The sequence below is a fragment of the Saccopteryx leptura genome, chromosome 3 (assembly GCF_036850995.1).
Source record: "Saccopteryx leptura isolate mSacLep1 chromosome 3, mSacLep1_pri_phased_curated, whole genome shotgun sequence".
NCBI classification, from domain to species: Eukaryota; Metazoa; Chordata; class Mammalia; order Chiroptera; family Emballonuridae; genus Saccopteryx; species Saccopteryx leptura.
Window position 1 is genome coordinate 283,099,411 of NC_089505.1, and position 22,116 is coordinate 283,121,526.

General features: G+C 41.8%; 1 protein-coding gene across 16 annotated transcripts in view; it reads right to left on the reverse strand.

The window, feature by feature from the left end:
* Positions 1-22,116, reverse strand: part of LTBP1 (latent transforming growth factor beta binding protein 1) — a 416,121-nt gene that overhangs the window by 217,596 nt on the left and 176,409 nt on the right. For 9 of the 16 annotated variants that reach the window (XM_066378545.1, XM_066378541.1, XM_066378544.1 and 6 more), the window contains exon 1: positions 18,079-18,431. The exons of 1 other annotated variant lie outside the window; for it this stretch is intronic. In XM_066378545.1, coding sequence (XP_066234642.1) covers positions 18,079-18,301 — 223 coding nt within the window. In that variant the 5' untranslated portion in view covers positions 18,302-18,431. Of the gene's footprint in view, positions 1-18,078; positions 18,432-22,116 lie in introns of those variants that run through there. 6 more of the 16 variants (XM_066378530.1, XM_066378532.1, XM_066378533.1 and 3 more) reach the window with 1 other exon arrangement.

Below are 22,116 nucleotides of genomic sequence, written 5' to 3' on the forward strand. Positions count from 1 at the left end.
ACATAGGCAAATGATTCAGAAATCATCACTCAGGGGCACTGTCCAACAGAGGGCCACTTTAAGAAATCTCCAGGTATAATAACAATGTCGTATCTGTGAATATATCTCATTTGGCAATGCACTGAGCATCACAAGCCTGGGTCTGAACCAGAGCTTTGCCACTAGCTGTGATCTTGAGGGAGTCACTTTCCCTCTCTAGGACTCAATTTTCTGATGCATAAAACAGAAAGCGTGCACTGGACACTCTGCAGGCCACTCTCAGCTCTCAGCATCTCCCACTCATTTCACAAAGCAATGGGCAGACTTCCACGGAACGGCACAGCACATGAGGTTGTGCAGTACAATCGGACATGCTCTGGCTCTCGCTTGTTCAGAAACACATGGGTGACAGCAAATAAGTCACCTCTGAAATGCCATTTTCCTTCCTTCGTTGCTCACTGTCCTCGCAGCTCTTCATTCCCACACGTGTATTGGCCACATTTTAATTCTATTTGCACTAACAGCTTCTTAAATAATCCCAGACAATAACAAGTCTCTGGGATCCAAACACCTTTGAAGTTCCACTTATAAATTTTTCAACATCTATAATTTCAAGGTTAAATTATATATTAAATTTCAAAGGCCAAGGACTTCAGAAGGGAGGAAATTATGTGTGCTTTCCATGCACGTCTTGAGTCCAAATAAATTCTGCCCTTTCGTCACCAAAGGAGTGACTATCATCTGGGTAAAACTTGTCATTTGCGAAACTATGAAATGCTTAAATTCTTTAGGAGAACCTCAGGATAAATTAAATTGAGTTAAAGTTCTTTGGATTCTCCTAAAATTTGTTAAAACTATGAACAGAAGAAAAAATTTTTTGTATCAGACTTGAATCTGCAGCTAAATGCCATAAAAATATGGAAGTGCTAGGCAATGCTACCAATATATGATATTTTATAAGTTTCATGCGTGCAAGAAACTAAATATGTCAATCTCTTATCTTACAATGTGTTAAACTATATTGAGAGTTGGAGTTCAATGAACTGCATTTTGATGTAACTGAATGTATGATGTATGGTAATCAAGCAATTAGTCATAACTAACAATAACACCTGTGTGGATACTGCTCTGATCATAAAGGTCCCGAGGGCCCTGCAGGAGGGAGCTGGGAATAAATACCATCTCTCTCTCTCCCTCCAATCTCCTGAAGAGAAAAAGAGCCACTGACGCGTAAAGGGACATAGAGCAGGCTGGATAAAGGCACAAGCACTACTGAAAACCGTATTTTGAGTAAAGAATCTGGCCTTTTCCATCCACAAGAAGAAAAAATTCAAGGAGCTGTTAATCCAAGTAAATTAAGAAATCTGGGGAACTGGCCAAAGATAAATAAACTCAAACATGTATCAGATGGAAAAACTACCTCTTGAGTTACTATAAAAACTATGCTTCTTCAACAGCGTGGTGATTGCTGGGGCAGGAGGGTATAGAGGGAATAAATGGTGATGGACTGAGTCCCAACTTGGGGTGGTGAACACACAATACGGTGTAGAGAGATGTGTTGTAGAACTGTGCACCTGGAACCTGGATAATTTTGTTAACCAGTGTCACCCCAAGAGATTCAATAAAAAATAGCTATGTTCTTTAAACTTAGAATTTGTGCTTGACTTTGTCACCTCTGCCCAGTAAGGTGATTTAAATCCTTACAGCTCAAATTTCTGACCCTAAACCATTTACTTGCTATATTTTGTAGGAAGGGCCCGAGCACATTCAAAGGCACGCAGCCTTCATTTCAGTTTCCTTCAAAACAAACAAGCAAGCAAACATACAAAAAACCCCTGTACAATCTGACTGGCCAACCTTTTCTTGTCTTCCACACAAACTGTGCTTGCTTCAGGCCACCATGGAGTCCTTCTGTTTCTGGCCAAACACTTCTGAGCACTTTGGTTTAAAAAAACTAAGCAAGGAAAAATACAGAGTCATTTGTAAGCTTGTCAAATGTTCCAGGCCTCTAGTTTTCTGATCAAACTTGTTGGGCCGATGACACGTCACCACACAATATATCACTAGACTTGTGTAAAATTATCCTTTGATTTAAAGTGGAAGGTGGAGCCAAAAAAAAAAAAGTACAAAAAGGAACAAACTGTACATACTTGGAAATCACAATAAATATTTCCAGGAAAAAAAACACGCTAAAAAATAGCCTAACCCCATTTACAATCCATCATTTTCCTCAGAAGACAGGCTTTATTTTAGACAGGATTTTATAGCATTTTAGGGCTGCAAGTGGTCTTATATCTACGACCTAAACTCCTCCTTCTATAGGTGAAAAAAATAACATTTAAAAATGAGTATTGTCCAGCTTGACCTGTGGTGGCTCAGTGGATAAACTGTTGACCTGGAACACTGAGGTCACCAGTTCAAAACCCTGGGCTTGCCTGGTCAAGGCACATATGGAAAGCAACTACTATGAGTTGATGTTTTTTCTTCTCCTCCTCCCCCATCCTCTATCTAAAAATCAGTAAATAATTTTTTTAAAAAAAATTAGTGCTGTCCAAGTTGGCAGGACCAGGATTAGAACTCAGATCTCCCAAAAGATTCACAATCAATATCAGCTACAGATAATGCTGTAATTAAATAGTTACCTTAGGAAGTAGAAATTCCAGTTTGTTCGTTTTTTAAATCCACCACAATAAACCAATTCAAAATTGGGCAAAGAACTAGAATAAATATTTCTCCAAAGATTTACAAACAGACAATAAGCCCATAAAAGGAGGCTCAATGTTAGTAATTAAGGAAATGCAAATCAAAGCTACCATGAGATCACACCCATCAGGATGGCTATTAGCAAAGAAAATACAAGAAAGGTAATCAGTATGGGTGAGGGAGTAGAGAAATTAGAACCGTAATACACTGCTGGTAGAAATATAAAATAGTATAGCTGCTGTGGAAAACAGCTTGGCAATTCCTCAAAAAGTTCAACAGAATTACCAGTAATCCCACTTCTAGGTATAGACTCAAAAGAAATGAAAGCAGGACTCTAACAGATTCTTGTACACCCTTGCTCTTTGCAGCATTACTGCAGCAGACGGAAACGGCCTCAGTGCCCATCAACAGAAGAATGAATAAACAAAAGGTAGCATATGCATACAAAAGCATATTATTGGGTCTTAAAAATGCTACTACAACATGGACGAATCTTAAAAACATTATTCTAAGTGAAAAAGGCTAGGCACAGAAAAGAAATACAATATATAATTCCATTGATATGAAGTACGCAGAATAGGCATATTCATAGAGACGGAAAGTAGAACAGAGGTTGCCAGGGGCTGGGGGGGGGGGGGAGGAATGGAGAATTATTGTTTAATGGGTATGGGTTTCTGTTTGGGAAGATGAAGAGTTATGGAAATGAACAGTGGTGATGGCTGTACATCCTTGTGAATAGTCTCAATGCCACTGGAGTATACTTTGAAAAATGGTTGAAACAGCAAAGAGTTATATTTTACCCTAACTAATGAAAATATACAATTGGAAAAAAAAATCAGTCATATGAATTATAGGCTTGGCGTCTCATGAAGATAGGCAATAAAATGTATCACCTCTATATTGATGAATTAACATTTCATTTCGTTTAAGTAAAAGAGCATACAAGACACAACTGTGAAAATTGCAAGCTTCCCGGGCAAGATGACCAAACCATAGGGGAAACTGCTATGCCGGAGTTATATGCAAGTGAAGGCAATGGCTCTTACTTGCTCTCCAGGGCCCTTTCTCAGTCCAAAAGCAAATGCTTGAGAACATGATACATATCATTGTCCAGCTAACCCAGAGTGTTTTAGCCACAAAGAGGTTTCCCTTTTTCAACAAATTAAATAATGTGTCAAGACTTTTAATGCTTGGATAGTTTTTTCTTTCAACCTTGGCAAAATAACCCTTCAAAAGGCATGTGTACAGACATTTGGGTTAGAAATAACAAACCTGCATTCCCCCCCCCCAAGGTGCTCTATTTATTTGAATGTGTGATGATGCTGTCGTTCAAATAAACACACTCCGCGCTCTCTCCTCTTCCAATGGCCAGCGCACAGATGCTTTGCAAAAGAGTGTCCACAGTAGCAATGGTTAGTGTTGAAAAGTGGTCTGTGTTATACAATCACTTCTGAGATGTGCAAAAAAGTGCCTCCCGTGCTAAGCGTTTTCCCATTCGTTATTTCTTACTTTGGTTTTCAAAAAAAAAAAAATCCCCATAATAAAGGCCAATCCTGCTCACTAGTTGAGTCATCCTGAGACATCCCAAACCATCCCAATCCTTGCACCCTCTAAAGTCCAGCGAGATCGTCTGGTATACATTGTCAAATGCAAATCAAGCCTCCAGGAGTCAGGGGACAGCTTACTAGGTAACACACATACAAGGAGGGCCGAAAGAGCTAGTTATCAGTTTGAGCTTCAGCACCGTCACCAAAGGAGTACACCTGTGACAAAATACTGGAGGTCTGACCTAGAAAACAACCTTGAGATTTAAGAGGGAGGGTTTTCCAGGGACCTGGACAAAATGTCAGGGAGATGGTCCGAGATGTTTTCCAATACAAAAAAAAAAAAATGGCAATGGTAAAGGGCAGAGTTTCTCAGCTTCAGCACTGTTGACACTTTGAGTCAAATAATTCTTTGTTGTGGGGCCGTCCTGGGCTCTGTAGGGTATTTAGTTGCACTCCTGGCCTTTACCCATTACGTGCCAGGAGTACCTCCCAGTTTGCACACCCAAAACTATATCCTGACACAGGCGAATGTCTCTCCTGGGGGGAGGGGGAGGACAGACTTCCTTCTGGCTGAGAACCATTAGACAAACTCGGCTTTTCATCTTCCCATCCGCATTCTGGGTGTGAACCAGATACTTCAGAGTGGGATAGGCCAGAGTTTTTCAACCACTGGTCTGCAGACCCGTCCACCAGAAATTTCATGACAGTCCGCAAAAGAGTTAACTACCCTGATGTTGTATGAAGATTATAGACCCAATGATCTTAGTGGAATTTCCTTGTGCTCAGGGTGATTTCTGCCTTAGAGGTCCTCAAAATAGTTCTCCTATTTTCACTGGTCCCCAAGCGTAAAACGTTTGAAAACCACTGGAATAGGGAACTGAGTGAGCACACAGCAAAGGATATGCCTGCTAAAAGTAGGTAAAATAAGAGGGCATCGGAGACAGGGACTAACACACAGAAGCCAGGAGTCAGTCAGTCACACTGGAAAAAGGATGAACCCAGAGGTTGGTGACGAAAATACAGTAGGTTTTTGATGGTACCAGGAAGAGCAGTTTCAGCTTTGCTAATGAATATATGTTTACTCCCCTTTTCCATTCATTCAACTTCTTTTCTGTGCTGAAAGTGCTCTCAAGTACCATGTCCAGATGACTTATGGACTGAAGTGAAATCTACGCACTGTAGGGAGGAAGTTCAGGATAGAGACTGTTGTCAGAAAGGTGAGATGATGGTTGCATGACAGGTTCAGCTGACTCAGTATCGTTCAAGTGAATCTGCTGCGAAAGACTGTGTCCTCAAATACTTTCTTTTTTTTTTTTTTTTTTTTTTTGATTTTTTTTTTTCTTTTTCATTTTTCTGAAGCTGGAAACAGGGAGAGACAGTCAGACAGACTCCCGCATGCGCCCGACCGGGATCCACCCAGCACGCCCACCAGGGGCGACGCTCTGCCCATCCTGGGTGTCGCCATGTTGCGACCAGAGCCACTCTAGCGCCTGAGGCAGAGGCCACAGAGCCATCCCCAGCGCCCGGGCCATCTTTGCTCCAATGGAGCCTTGGCTGCGGGAGGGGAAGAGAGAGACAGAGAGGAAAGCACGGCGGAGGGGTGGAGAAGCAAATGGGCGCTTCTCCTATGTGCCCTGGCCGGGAATCGAACCCGGGTCCTCCGCACGCTAGGCCGACGCTCTACCGCTGAGCCAACCGGCCAGGGCCTCAAATACTTTCAACATGCTTAATATTAATCACAAGTAGAACTTAACTAGAATAAGGATGGATCTGTGTGAATATATCTTCCTTCTCACTTCTCCTGGAATGACAAATCTATGTCCTATTACTAGTAGGCCGAGAGTGTCATCTTTGAATACAGTTGTGCAGACTAGGCAGTGGAATTTTTGTTAGGAGATTTGGGCAACATCCCAAAGCTGAGGTCAAAAGCTGGTAACATCATCTCACTTCCCGGGATGCTGGCTTTGCTGCAGAAATCAGCATGTTGCTCGGGAGCAGAAGAGATAAAAACTATTGGGAAAGCCTGACACATATCCCCAGGGCACATGAGCAAAGAGACTTTCTTTCTGTCCCCTGGAAAATCTGCAGGGCAGGAGGTAAGCCAGAGCACAATGAAATAGTAGCATAAAGAAAGAAGGCATGCCTGACCTGTGGTGGCACAATGGATAAAGCTTCACCTGGGAACACGGAGGTTGCCGGTTCAAAACCCTGGGCTTGCCTGGTCAAGGCACATCGGGAAGCAACTACTACAAGTTGATGCTTCCTGCTTCTTCTCCTCTCTCTCTCTCTCTCTCTCTGTCTCTCTCTCCCCTCTATCTAAAAATCAATAAATAAAATTTAAAAATAGAAAGAAAGAAGGCAGTCTGTACCCTGCATTTCATGTGGCAAGGATGGTATCCTGGGGGCACCCTGCCCAAGAGGCTGCTGGCACAGTGAGGAAACCTCAGCTTTAAGAGCGACAGGCATTGAGGTAGGGGAGCTTCAAAGGGTTCACGTCTTTTGATTACATGGTTGATTCTCTTCTGGAATTTATAAATCACTTCCTAATACAGTATCAGCTTCATGCAGAAACTCAATAAAACTGTAATTAATTCATGATTATCTTTCTGAAACCGTTATGTATTATAAATTAACAGTACCTTAGGATAAAGGGTGATCCTTTGGGCAAGCAGCATCCCATGCCCTGGGAACTTGTTAAAAATGCAGAATCTCAGGCCCCACCCTAGACCCACTGAATGAGCTTCTGCACTTTATCAAGATTCGCAGTGATTCTTATGAAAAGTGCAAGGTTGATGAGCACCAGCTTAGACTGCAGGATCTCTATCAGAGCTACACATACATAACAACTGAGTGCATCATTTGTTTTCAAACTACACATACTAAAAACACACCCAGAAATTCTGATTTAGGAAGCCAGGGATGCAGGCTGGGAATCTATACTATGAAGTAATCCATGGGCTATTCTGTTGTACAACCAGGACTAAGAACCTCTGGTTTAGGGTTTGAAAGCAGGTATTAAAAGTCAGGTTTCAGCAACAGCTCCTGCCTACAGTCCCACCTCCCCACTATCAACAGTTTTACACAGGTGAATCAATTCCTCCTTCCTTAAGTCAAGGTCAACCTCCAGCAAAACATACAATTTTGTCTCCAGGATTGATGAGGAATCCCAATCAAAATGATCAAAAAGGATAACAATATCACACCCAGTGAGGACACACAAAGCAACACAGGTTGAAAAGGTCCTGGAGGCCCCCAACTTGAACCCTGTCCACGGCTGCCTGCGATATATCAGTTTGACTCGGCCCTGACTTCTCAGAAGGGCTTGTTATTTGTGAATGAAGATGAAAGGAACCATTCACCAGCCACCACCAAATTGTTAGGTTTTCTTGTCTAGATTTTGTCTTGAAGGAAGAAAGAACAGGACCTGATTTAAATCAGACCCTGACTTAGCCGCTGTTATTGCTACACACCCAAACATTCAAACTCAGCCACCATTGGAACAGATCAAATTTCAAGTAACCAGCTAAAATAGAGCCCAAACTCTTGAATCCCAACCCAATTTCTTGGATAGACTATTAGGCAAATTGGCACTATTAGTCCCCGGTGCAGAATGTTTCTAAGAGTTAATTTCCTTACATGAGATCCCACGGAATTCTAAAGTTTTCAAGTGGCTGCCAGGTAAAAAGAAGGAATAATTCCTCTGGCAGAAAATGGTCCATAATATGATGAAGTTTGACAGAAGGGAAATGATAATTACTATATGAACAGCACAGTCAGAAGTCTTTTACCAAATAAGGTTATGATTTCTGCAGTGAGTATATTTCAATAAAAGGGTATTTTCAGCCTGAAGAGTTTAGCTTCTTTAAAAAAAAAAAAAAAGTGGTATAATACAGAGTAAATTTTGTTTAGTACTAATTTATCTATTTACCAAGTACACAATTTTGGCACAAATGTTATTTTTTTCTTCTCCATACAGAGTCATGGTTTTCTGGGCACATTATGAGACTCTCAGATGTTTCTAATTACCCTCTGTGTACACCCAATAAAACAGCTGGCTCAAGATGTTATTAATACCACAAGAAGATCCAGAGCGCTCATAAATCACCCCTTCTTCAGAAAGGGACAATGCAGTGGCAAAAAGTGCCATATTCTAATCTTGCTAAATAAGACTTTCATTAAGAATGGTCCAGGGCACTTCCTAATTCACCAGGAAAAGAGCAGTGGTCTGCTTTCTTCACTGCAAAAGATTTTAATGTCAAGTTTCCCTTCTACCTCTTCTAGGGAAAATTTGATGAAACTCAGGCTGAGTTTTTACACCAGGAAAGCTTAGAAAGTCCCCGTAATCCAGAACAAAATTTTATTGAACTTGATGGGCATCTGAAGTCTGGTCTCTGAGTTGAAGAAACCGCTCATTACTGCAGAAAGTTGTTTCTTTTTTTCCACCAAATCTTACCCAAAAAGCCAACACTTCAGTCATGCCAGAGTTTTGTTTTGTTTTGTTTTTTTCAGTAATTATTGCATGAGTCTAAATTCAAGATAACGGAGTTGAGCAGTAAACCTCAACTTTCCTTAAGCCCATACCCTTCAACTAAACAGAAAATCAAGTTTTAATAAGTGCATCAATGACAGTATGCCATTAAATTGGCAATGGAAGGGCATCTGCTTCTTCCTTTTATTTTTATTTTTTTTGTGATATAACTTTGGGGAATGAATCTCAAACTTCTTCACTAACTTACTTTATCCTGCCCCATTTGGTAGTTATTTGATTTTCCTGGACTGTGCAGCATGAAGATGTCTGTGTGGCTGCCCTCAAAAACATTTTCACATCATCTGTGATGTGAGTTCCAGGATGTTTTTCCAGCAATACACAAATGCATTATTCTTTCTCCACTTGGAAAATATATGTATATCTCGAGATTAAAAGCTGATACAAATGTTTTACTTTTATATTAAGATGCCAAAGCCCAACTGGTATGCCAATAAATGCTGCAGGTATATACTATACCGCATAAATGTGATTTCAGTATCTGCTTTTAAGTCCAGCTTTCTTAAATGTACTCTAACCTAGGAGCCCAGGGGTAAATTACGCAAATGATAGCAAAGCGAATGGCACAAACTAGGGTCAAATGTTACAACCAAATATCACTGGAGATGCCTCCATCTATTCTGGATGATTCCTTTTCCTCTTGACCAAGGTTGGCATCCTGCAAGAGCTTCCTAGGTAAGCAAGTGAACGCCTCAAAGAGGGCGGATGATCTAAGGCTGAGGGGCATAGTGCAAATACGTTGTGTCTGCTGTCTGATAAAGTATCTGACATTACTCTGCGCAAAGTCTACCCTGCCCAGAGTAGGTCTAATTGGGAGCAAATAGCCTTCTGTGCACTAGCAGCAGAGGGGCACAGGGACTGCAAAATGGAAATATCCTCCTAGGTCTTTCTTGAAGCTGTCAGGATCAGTAAATGCAGGAAGCCCTGTCCCTGTGGGTAGACGGGGAATATACTCCATCCAAGCTCCAGGAGATGCAGTGCTCTCTCCCATATCACAGGGACAGGGGTTGCGAATGAAGACTAAGGTGTGTTCTCTTCAGTAGAAGGAAAGGATCTTCTTCAGGTCAATCCAAGAAGCCTAAGTACCCGTTCAGTCTGCTCCTTCTCGTGAGCCTCACCACAGCCCTGAAAGAAGTTCAGGTATCATCAGATTCATTTTACCCACGTGGAATCAGAGAGGTTGGATCACCAGCCCACGGTGCCAGGACCGGTCAATAAATAGTACACCTGAGCCAGACCCACCCCACATGTCAGTTGCCATGGTAATGACAAGAGGCATAACAGGAAAGAGGAAAACAGCATGGGGTTTGAAACAGAACTTGAAGTTGAGAGTCAGACAGATCGCAGGAGCGGGGAGCAGAAATTCCATGTAGCGGGAACAGCTAAAGGTATGAAAATTTCACTGCACGTTGCCACGAACAGAAAGCACATCACAGCCAGTGTTCACAATGTAAATTCAAACTCCATACAGAGTGCTACTGCAAAAGTGCACTTTTTCAAGCATCTTGCAGTCACTGGAATATGTGTCTCCTTTCCTGTGACCCCCACCCTCAAACTCTCAGATGATTATTTCACTTCTGTGAGTTTGGCTGTCAGAGAATTCTGGATGGAGCTGGGTCAGGAAAAATGCTTGTGTGCCACCATTACATGCTACCTGCTCAGACCATCTTTTCTGTCAACAAAAATACATTAAGCATTTCCAAAGTGAGGCACAATGCTGGCCACTGGAGATGCTAACATGACATAGACAGGTCCCTGTCCCCAAGCCGTTTAGAGTGTATTGGAAGAGATTGGCGTGAAAACGGAGACAAGAAGGGCGGTTCTGTAGCATGAACAGCACTGAGCTGACTCCTGAAAGAGCAGTGGGTCGCTGCCCAGACTGGCTAGGGAAGTGCGCCCGCCAGGCAGGGGCAGCGGTGTGAACACAGAGGCACCGGAGCATTTGGGGACCTTTGATATCCCTGGAAGCTCAGTTTGGCAGAAGCAGAGAGGAAGGGGCACAGCCTAGTGGAGGCCAGGGACGGAGGCAGCAGCTAATCCTGAGGGCCCCCGGCGCTGTGCTAAGCAGTTTGGAGTTTTCCAAAGATCGTTCCGTACACTCAAGCTGACAGACCAGGAAAGAATACACACTTTGTGACCGTGTTACAGACTCCCAGGAATTTTGAAAGGTCATTTATTCTAGACTAGACTAGCACAACCAGCTTAAGGAGACCTGTCCATCCCCATGATACAGGCCAGGTATGGCTTAAAGAGACAATCAATCACACAGGCCTTTCTCACTGGGCAAGCAAACTGCTGCAAAGGTAAAACCCCTTTTACCTCATTTTAATTTCTTAACTGTCCAGACTGCAAACAGTCTCTTATTCCACAGCTGTGACGCTCCTTACTTTCCCATCTTTAGGAATCTTCCTCTTGGACCAAATAGGACCTCATTTTCTCCTGATTTTGGCTCTTAGGGTCAGCCTAGTGCCTCTTCTTGATCCAGCTAACCCCTAGAACCACCTTCTTATGAACCCCTTGTTCATGGGGTACTCTCCCCTACATACATACACACACACACACACACATACACACACACACACACACACAAACACACACCTGCCCTCAGTGTCAGGAACCAATTTTATTTCGCTTCCTTGGAACAAACCTCCATACCAAAATGAAGCGATCTGTCTTACATGAAATAATGTTAGAGAAAGAGGTGACACTGTATTTTTGGTAATTCATTTCTTTATCTAAATCCATATACTTTTTATTATAAATAACCAAGATTCCTCCTGCAATCATTTCAGGACCACTTTTTTACCCAGTGAGTTGCTTGCCTTTATCTTCTCTGTGCGAGGCTCTTTATCTACAGATATTACAGATAGGATATTTTGATACAATACAATATCAATATCCAGATAAAACCTAACCCAACAGGACGTAGAGGAAAAGTTTATATAACACCAGCCTCTTGGAGATGTTCCACAGTTTAAATAACAGTCACGGAACTCAATTATAAAGTTGGCGATACTCCCTCACAGAGCTCACTACTCACACTATTCAGGTCTCTGTTCAAATATCATCTAACCAGAGAGCCCTTCCTGACCAGTCTAAACTAGCAACCCACACCTTCCACCAGCACTCCTCTTGTCCATCCCCTCTCCCAACACTGGATTTCTTCATAGCATTTATCATACTCCCTGGCATTGTATCATATAGAATGCTTTGCATGGTTTATTTCTGGTAGTACACACTTTAGTCTTATTAATTCTGGTAATATATAAATACATGTAACATAATACTTACTATGGTAAGCATCTCCAAGTATACAGTTCTATAGCATTAAGCACATTCAGACTGTTGCACATTCAAGCTCCAGAACTTTTTATCTTGCCAACTCAAACTCTGTATCCATTGAAACAACTCCCTCTCTCCTCCCTTCAGGAGTCCCTGACAACAAGCACTTTCTCTCTCTGTGAACTTGACTGTTTCAGGTATCTCGCAAGTGGAATCAGACAGTTTTTGTTTTGAGTGACTGGCTCACTTCAATTAGCATAATATTCTCAAAATTCATAGGTGTTGTATGGCCATATATATTTTTTTAATGTTGCAGGGTCTAGGACTGGTCTATTTTGTTCATTGCTATATTCCTAATGCGTAAACCAATTCCTGGCACATAGCAGGTGCTCAATACAGATATGACAAATGAATTCATGTTCCCAATACAGCCTTTTATGGATGCTCCAAAGCTTCCATAAAATAAAAGAGGAAATGCTTTACATCATGACATGTATTCAGTATAACAAAATAAAATAACTTGAGAAGATTATACGTGGGAGTAGTTTCTTTGACAACTTCTTACACATTCTAGGCCGCCCAAATGAAAGGCAACCGCTTTCTTTTAGTATTGCATTGGACCATCTTTAAAAAAAAAAACATAAAACCTGTACCCATGCATTATGGGGAAAATATATGCCCCAGTTAATCAAAAAGTGACATGTTGGTATTGGATTGGTTTCTGGGCTGGATAAACATCAAGGGATCCGAACAATGACAACTGGCAGACGAGGAAAGATTCAGTGTCTGAACTAAGTCGCCAGAAAAAGAAGAAAATATCAATGCCTCCCCCTCCGTGAGCAGTTCTGTTGGTTTACTTAATGCCTCATGGCGAGAGAATTTTCTTCCCTCCCTATAAAGAGAACCTTCCTAATGAGTGTCGCAACATGGCCTGCTTCCTCGTCAAAATGCTGGAGGATTGAGCTGCTGTTTGAGGTCAGTGGGGAGATCCCAATGTCGAGCAGCAAGCCAACCTCAGAACAGCCAAAGTGCCTAGAGGTTGTCACCGTCACTATGGACTGTTTGGAAGCTTATTTAGACTATGAAAACACTAGCTTCCTACCTTAAAAACACAACTTCCCTCCTTTTTTTCCCAAAATGATAAATAGCGTCCTCTTTCCCAGAGGACGTTAGTAAGGTCTGAAAGAGTCAAGTCCTAGTCCCTTAAGCTTGAAATGGAAGCACTTCATAGCCTTGCCCCATCTACTGTCCCAGCCTCGTCATCTGTCATTACCTTTCATTCTCCCTACACTGAAGGGTATCTACTCCCAATTCCCGGAACCCACATCTGATTCTAACGGGTAAATCCTTCATTCTGCATCAACTTGACCTCCCCTTTCCCACTACTTCCCATCCACCTTTATTGTGTAACTTCCCAATGTTTCGAGTTGAACTGTCCCCATCTGTCTTCAATCAGGCAAAATGCTCCACTCAGAGCCAACCTGTTTAGCAGCTGGGGGAGGGGGGAGCTAGTGAACTAAAGAGAAGAGTTGTATGTCACCCCCTTTTTCCCAAGGCATCCCTCCCCAGCTAGAAGTGACAGCCCCTCCTCTGGGCTCCTGCTGAGAGCCTCTGACCTTGCAAGTCTGGATATTTACATACACTCCTCATCTCTCCTTCAGAGTATAAGCTCTTAGATGGCAGTGTGAGGATTGGCTTCTCTTGGAAAATCTATGACAGTGTTTTATACACAATCACCTAATATATGGTCACAGGCAGCAACATAAGAGGGCAGAGGGTATTTGGACTCTGAGATAGAAAAACTGACTTAAAGTCACTCTTAATCAAGCCATGAAAGCATTGATACTCACATTTACAAAATATGATACCATCATTTACCTTTTTCAGGAGAAATAAGCATCAAATAAAGTAACATGGAAACACACTTTGTAAATTATCAAATACTTGATACAGGAGTTGGTGGAAAGATTATCAGCTTTTTGTTTGTGCCTCTCCATATTACTTGATTTATTACAAGTGTGTATTACTTATAAAATTAAGAAAAATTAATACAAAATAAAATATGAAGTATAAAATAATAACAAATTATCAAATACTTTCTATAACTTTTCAACTGGTGCTAATGGAATGTGAGTCCCCTGTGATTCCTCAGAGAAAGCATCATATAAACCAAATGTGTTATTTTAGCAATCATGATTGCTTTTCAATGTCTCTGCAAATAACTTATGCCAAGGGACAGTATTATTATGTTTGAAATACTCTAGTTGTGACAACACAAATTCCTATTATGCTCTTCTTATTAGAGAAACTTATGACTCTATAAACAACTTAAAAATGCCAGAAGGTCATCTTCATTATACTCCTATGGAATGGAAAGAATCCATTAAAGCAACAACAGTGAACCTGCGGGCCCATCCCACTGGGACACATTTCCATTGTTTAAAAAGGCAAAGGCAGGGAGAGCAAGGAGACAAAGCTCAGAAGGCCACAAAAAAGTTATCATCATTAAAAAGCTGCTTATATTATAGGAAATGTCACTCAATGTAAATATTCTGTTACATCATACCAATATTGCATTCATACAAATGAATTTATTCTAAAATCTCAGAGTACTTCCCTTGGGTATCACCTTCATTTGGATTTCACTTTTAAAGTCACATTAAGTGGAAGTTATACTTCAGATTTCTCCAACTGAATACTCAGAAACAGAGATTGTGTACTTAATAGTAATTAAAAATATACCTGCCTCTCCCGTCTAAAGAGCCCAGACTCACCGTCACCAGGGACCAGAGAGACCACAACAGAAAAAGCACAATAGAAGGAAAGGCTCACATCATCCCTGTGCCTGCCACAGAGCCATCCTCTGCATACCTGTCATTTCCTGCCTTGATTAGATGAGTGATCTGGAGCCAAGAAGATAAGACAGCCAGAACGTGACCATTATCTATGCTAAAGCCAGGATCTGAACCCAGGGCTGTTGGCTTCTCAGTTGTGTATTTTCTATTAGACCATTGAGCCTTCCCACAAACTCAACCCTCCATGAGGCCTTTCACCTCCATGAGGCCCTCCTGCTACACACATGGTCAGGCCACAGGGAGTTAAGTAAACCGAGGACATAAGAAGATCTAAGACTTAACCTTTGCTGACATGCTGTATACTAAGGCAAGCTCGCATAAGCCACTGTGCCTGTTTCGTCACTGAAAAAAAGGAGTAATAACATCTGTTACACTTCTTAAAAAAATGAATAAATAAACTGTAAATCATCATGTAAATGTTCAAAGTTATTTCTATTGTTCTGATTATCAAAATGAATTATTTAATTAAGGTGCCTTGATTATGAAGTCCATGTGGTTTTCTCTGTATTATTTTGACTCCCTGGAGCAGGGGGTAGCAAACTATGGCACTCAAATCAAATTTGGCTAACTGACTGTTTCTGAAACACAGCCACGCCCATTCTCATCATACTGTGTGTGGCTGCTTTCCTGACCAGGGCAGAGTGGAGCAGTTGGGACACAAACTATACGGACAGCACAGTCTAAAACATTTACTATCTAGCTCTCTACAGAAAAACGTTGCCGGACCCCATCTCTAGGAACCAAAGACAGTAGTAGCTAACAAATTTATCAGAGGCTAAGAAGAGCTAACAAGTTTCAATAAATTTTGAATTATCCTCACACTGTACTATTTTCCATATACATATCTTGTTTGTCAAAAGATTTTAACGTACTGCAAATAAATATATGGAGAGAAAAGGAATAAATTAGAAAACCACTTTTCCCAACTAATCACTAAAGTTCTATTAAACCAGTAAACTCCACAAAGATATCTTGTATGTCTGAAAAATGAATTTCTAAAATTTTCTGTTTTTCTGAAGAATCACAGTCTATAAATTTTACAAAATTACCATTCTTAAAACTTTAAAACTTGTCCCTCAAATTATCCAGTACTTGAATTAAAATGTAAAGAGATGAGAGAAATAGCTCAGGATGTTCATGAAATAGTTCCCATGATTTCAGTGTGAGACTGTTCATTACTATGCCCTCTTTCTCTTTCTCCCTCGTTCTCTCTTTTTATTAAACTACACTGCCAATCCTTTTGTAGCAGAGTTGAAATCAGCTTTCAAAATATTTTTGTAAATAATTTTCTGCATTTTCTATTTTCAATAGACTACGTGCATTCTGTTCCTAAACATTTGTTTCAGTGCCAGAGAGGAAAGTGTATAGCGTGTTTTAACAAGCAGACTTCCTCTGTTTCTCAAAGTCTTTAAATATTTGGTTTGAAAATGAATACACTGTAAGCCAAAAAAATTACCACCCATCTGATTACTTTGTCGTTCCTACCGTAAGGATTTATGAAAAATGCAAGGAGGCGGGAGCGGACATTGTCGGTGATGGAGGGAAAGCAAGGGATAGTAAGGCAAACAATCAAGAAAAGTAAAAGTGAAAAAAAAAAGTCATTTAGCCCATAATAACCTGCTCAGAATTGTCTTTTCCCTTTCCCTTCTTGTCTATAACCCTCCAAAAAAGCCTGAAGATAATATTACTTACTAGTCTTAAAGAGTCATGAGATTTTAGTGATTATTTCAGAGGTCTCTAAATATAAGCCGTTTATTTTATGGATGAGAAAAACTTAGGTTCAGAAATATGAGCTGTCATGCTCTGTGAACAGGCAAGTAGTCGGTGGCAGGACAAGGTTCAGAATGTCGCTTCCTGATCACACTTCCCATTAGACTCGGCTCTCTGCCTTGCTGAGCACAATGTGCCATTTGGCACCTAACAGCTACATTCTTTTTAAAATATGCCCAAAGTACCCCTCTCATAGCCAGGAAATTCACAATACCCTTTTAAATAGTATCTATGGACGCATGTCTTTTTCCAAGAACAGACTCACAATACTAGTTAGACCTCATAAGTACTAGGAGTCACAATAAAACAGAGCATTCAAAGAGCAAATAAGGACCTCAAGCTGCCTCCCTGTGTTTCGTCTTGATGGAAATCAGTTTGAAATAGACACCCTCCCTTCTTCTATCCCCCAGACATACACTCCCAAGACTAAACAGCAATATTCCATAAAAAGACCAGATCTAGCCAGTGTTATTATCTGTCTGACATTTGGGTTATTCTTGTGAGTAACTCATAAAGTAACGTGGGTGTCTGTGATTATTTGAGTACACATGGCAAACCATAATTGGTCAAAAAATAATAAAAGACATTTTTCCGTGACAAAAATACTGTATTGAATGACAACCTGGCAGTGTGACAGCATTCAGTGGACCGCAGTACTTTCTCCACTCACAAAAAGGCAAAAAAGAAACAAGAAATTATTTTAAGTAAAAAGCCTTTTTTGCAGTAACAACTGTAGTGCATATTTAAATTATTTATGAAATATTAAAAGGTTTTCAGTGCTGACAGTAATCCACTAGCACATATCTTCCCAAATCTGTGCCATATATCAATTTATAATTCAGTGTTTTGATACAGTGCAGAAATACAGCCAAAGATGCAAGCCTGTATCCCTCTCTACAACCAAAATACACGGCTTTGACAATTCAAAAAATTTCTCTCGAATATACTTCTTTGTGAAGTAAAAATTTAAATATAATCACCACACCTTCCAAATTTTACAATATGAGTGAAATCTAACATAAATTCTATGTATCATCAAGAAAAGAAGGTTTGAAGATGATCAGCGCCAGTTGTGGTTTAGGGTTTTCATCTAAAACTATTCCCTTCCGTCCAACTGATCCCCCCCCCATCGCCACACGACTGCGTCAATGATAAGCAGTAAGGGGCAACATCCTAGATGCCATTCTTCTAAGAAACCAATAATCAGGCTAAAAGTTATTCTGAAAGTAATTTAAAAGATCTCATGAGAAAAGCATATTTAGACTAGACAGAAACCCATTTAAGCAGAGAACAGTGTGCGAACGGCCTGGGGGGGGTTGGGGGGTAGGGGTGTCTAAATGCTACAGTCTCATAAAATTATTCGGTAGAGACAGTTAGGGACCATGGAGGAACTCACCCACTCGGAAGTTCGTGGCCGTCAGGGTGTCGGCAGCGTGACCATTCTCACTAATGAGAGTAGTGGTGTTCCCCTTCTCACAGCTGTTCTGACAGCTGCCCTTGGTGCAGGTCACTTTACAGATGCTCGGAGTAAAGACCACCTTGATGCGGCCAGTGTGGTTACTCACTAGGAGCGGAGGCAGGGAGAAAAAGAACAACAAACACATCAGCTTAGTATCCATGAACTTGCCTTAGAAGGTTTATAAAAAAAAAAAAAAAAAGTGAAAAAAGGAAAGGAAAGGAGTGAGAGGGGGAAAGAGAGAGCCCACAACCCGACAGGTTTGGGGAAAGAGGGAAGCCTCTCGTGCTCGCTGCTCTGTATCCAGTGGTGTCTCTGAAACAGGAGTAGGAAGCTTAGCAAACAGAACTCTGGGATGCGCTCCAAAACCACATTTGAAGTCGAGTCACTGGAGTGGGATTACTAACCACAATGCTGCACTTTATTCACGGGCAGACAAAGAGCAGTACCGAGGGCACGACAGATGAAAGAGCCAACCCTGACAGGCAGATGTAATGCAAAGAGGTTGGCCATGCACCTAGCGGTGAATAAACTCTTGTGTCCTCGCCTTGCATACTTTCCCTGTTTCTCCACTTATGAAGTCACTATTGCAGCCCGACCCCTGGAAATGTTTCAGGCATGCGGCATGTCTGAAAACATCTGTCTCAAATCTCCTGGCACTCTACGCCGAAGTGATCGAATCCTGTGACGCAGCTGCGGGAGCCCACTGCTTTCTTCACAGCTCTGGGGCATTATTTCTCCATATAAATGTATTGCGGCGTATATTTTGTTTTACTGTGAACAGGGTCCGTCTAAGGAGAAGCGAGGCCGGGTCACAGGGCTAAACGGTTGTCTCTATTTGAATACCACCCTGCAGCTCTCACGGCTGCTCGCCAGGGACTGCGCAGGGCAGTTATTTCTTTCACTCACATTGGTCCTCTCTTAACCAAATGCTAGACCTTGACTGCATGGCGGGGCGGCAGCACAAAACCACAAAATGGGCATGAATCTAAACGTCGGAGTCTGGGTTGTAAGCCTGGCTCAACCATGGTGTGACTTTGGATATATCATCTCACCTTTTCTCTAACCCATGAGCGAAGTGGAAACCGGTGTTTCCAGCCAATTCTAATTCTTGATGTCTGTGTCAGGGGTCAGTGAACTATGACCCCTGCCTGCTTTTGTAAATCAAGTTTCGCTGGACACACTCACACTCATTCATTTACGCATCATCTCTGGATGGTTTTGTGCTATAACAGCAAAGCTGTACAGAGAACGTATGGCCTCACCCAGAACTGCTGTTCACAGCCAAGTCCCAATATAGACTCTCTGGCAAAGTGTAATACCGAAACCCTCCTTTGATTTCCACGTCTGCGGCAGCCAGTCTTTCCTCTTCCCTGGAGCCTGGGCAGAAAGCAAAGATGGTAGCAGCAGCTGAAGACTGACGGTTCATCTCTGAGTGGGAAACAGCGCCCTTCCTGTTGCTATGTGTTGGCGATCGTTCTGGGTCACCCTTTCCTATGCCATCTACTCCCCGCCAGAAGCAATTTTCCCTCCTTATACTGCTTTGTTTGATTTGACCAAGATTATATTTTCAGAAAATTACCCAGAGAGCCTGAATAGGCCCTCAACAAAATAAACCATGGTAAAAGTCAGAGCTTAGAAACAAAGACCCTTAACCAAATAAACCTTTGGAATTTCAAGGCCAGAATGGGGCCTCCCAAGGCTGCTGACACCACCTTTATTCAAACATGTTTAGTGACAGGGAGCTCATTACCCACTAAGGTGGCACATTTAGTCACAGGCAGTTTCTAATACGTGCTCTTCCTTCTCAAGTGGTATGTGCTCCCAGCCACGGCACCCACTAGTCCTGATACAGCTCCCCACGAGCTCACAGTCTAATGCCTCTTCCAATGACAGCCCTTTAAGGACTCAAAGAAAACTGCGACATAAACAAGTCACTGAAGTTAGAAGGGACGTGACGACATCAGCTTGGGTTGTCCCTCTCACTTTACAGAAGGAAATGACTCTTCTGGAAGATAAATACCCTTACAGTTCTTTTCAACTGTTTTTCGAAGACTGTTTTTCATTCATTCACCTGTGGTTCTAACAGAGGCGATCAGGACACACAATTCGAGGTGAAGAGAGGCCCTAGTGCAGGGATCCCCAAACTTTTTACACAGGGGGCCAGTTCACTGTCCCTCAGACCATTGGAGGGCCAGACTATAAAAAAAAAACTATGAACAAATCCCTATGCACACTGCACATATCTTATTTTAAAGTAAAAAAACAAAACAGGAACAAATACAATATTTAAAGTAAAGAACAAGTAAATTTAAATCAATAAACTGACCAGTATTTCAATGGGAACTACGGGCCTGCTTTTGGCTAATGAGATGGTCAATGTCCGGTTCTATATTTGTCACTGCCAGATGTAACAAGTGATGTGATGTGCTTCTGGAGCCGTGAGGCGTGCATCCCACGTCACTGGAAGTAGTACTGTATGTGAGCGATGCCATGCTTTGCGTCTCTCACTGACCACCAATGAAAGAGGTACTCCTTCCGGAAGTGCGGCGGGGGCCGGATAAATGGCCTCAGGGGGCCGCATGTGGCCCGTGGGCCATAGTTTGGGGACCCCTGCCCTAGTGGCACACCAGGTCTTCGTACACCATACAAAATGAAGTCCAGAAACCTCTTCTATCAAGGGCCAAAGAGCAAATATTCCAGGGTTCTAGGCCTAAAGGACTCTCTGTTACAACTATTCAACTCTGCTCTGTTAATAGGAAAACAGCCTGTCAAAAAAAAATGTAAATGAATTGGAGTAGCTGTGTTTCAATAAAACTTTATTCAAAGAGACAGTTTGCTGACTGCTGATATAAATGCTTATATGATGTTCAAAACTTTTCTAAGACTGTATCTCAGAAATTTTAAGAACTACAACAGAATTCTAAAAGGTAAATTGACTTGGGGGAGGTGAATATAGTACAATATATAGTGATATTATTATAGAATGGTATACCTAAAACCTATATAATTTTACTAACCAATGTCATCCAAAAAATTACAATAAAATTAAATAAATAACAACAGCAGAATTTTGATTTCATGATCAGACAAAATTCACCTAGTTTTATTTCTTACAGTAGAACAACAACAACAAAAAACAATCAATCTACATTCTAGGTCCATGATGGCGAACCTATGATACGCATAGCCATTTTCAATGACACGCGGCCGCATGCGGCTGTGTACCAGAGAAGTATGGGGCTGCATGCTGAGAAGGATGTTTCATCCTCTGCTTCTGCACGGGCAGGTGCAGGAGCCAAGGATAAAACATTTGCTGTGGTGTAGACACTCTGTGCCGGAGGTCTGTAGGCCAAAACAACAGAACTCCGGCACAGAGCGTCTAGTTCTGGGACTTCCGGTTAGGCCGTTAGGGGATCTTTGACCTCACTTCCGGCCTGAGCGGAATGCCGCGGGGGACGCATCTCTGGGGGCCCTGTGATTGCCATTACCAGCAACCACATAACCACAGCAACTATCATCCAATCTATTGTTCTGGGGTGTCGTGGATTTCTAATTGACCATCATTACTGACATAAGTGAGGAGGAGGCTGGGAGAGGTGAGGGCCTGTGCTATGGGTGCCATTTCCCGCCATTAGAAATAGTGGCAGCCATCTTAATTTACATAAGATGCAACTTGCAGAATTTCAAGACAGCATCTGGGCTCAGGTGTTTGTCGACTTGAGGTCAAAACTTGAGAATCTGGAAAGGTGCCACTTGGAGAAGCAAGAGGAGAGCCACTATGAACAAGAAATTTGGAGTGCCTGGAACCAACTACCAGACACTTTTAGCACCCTGAAAAATACAGCAATGGCTTTACAATTTTTCCCTCTACGTACTTTTGTGAGACCTTATTCTCAGTGTTAAATAATATCAAAACCAACAAAAGAAACAGATTGACAGATGAAGTTAGTAGCAGCGCTTGCTTGGGCTTGAAGT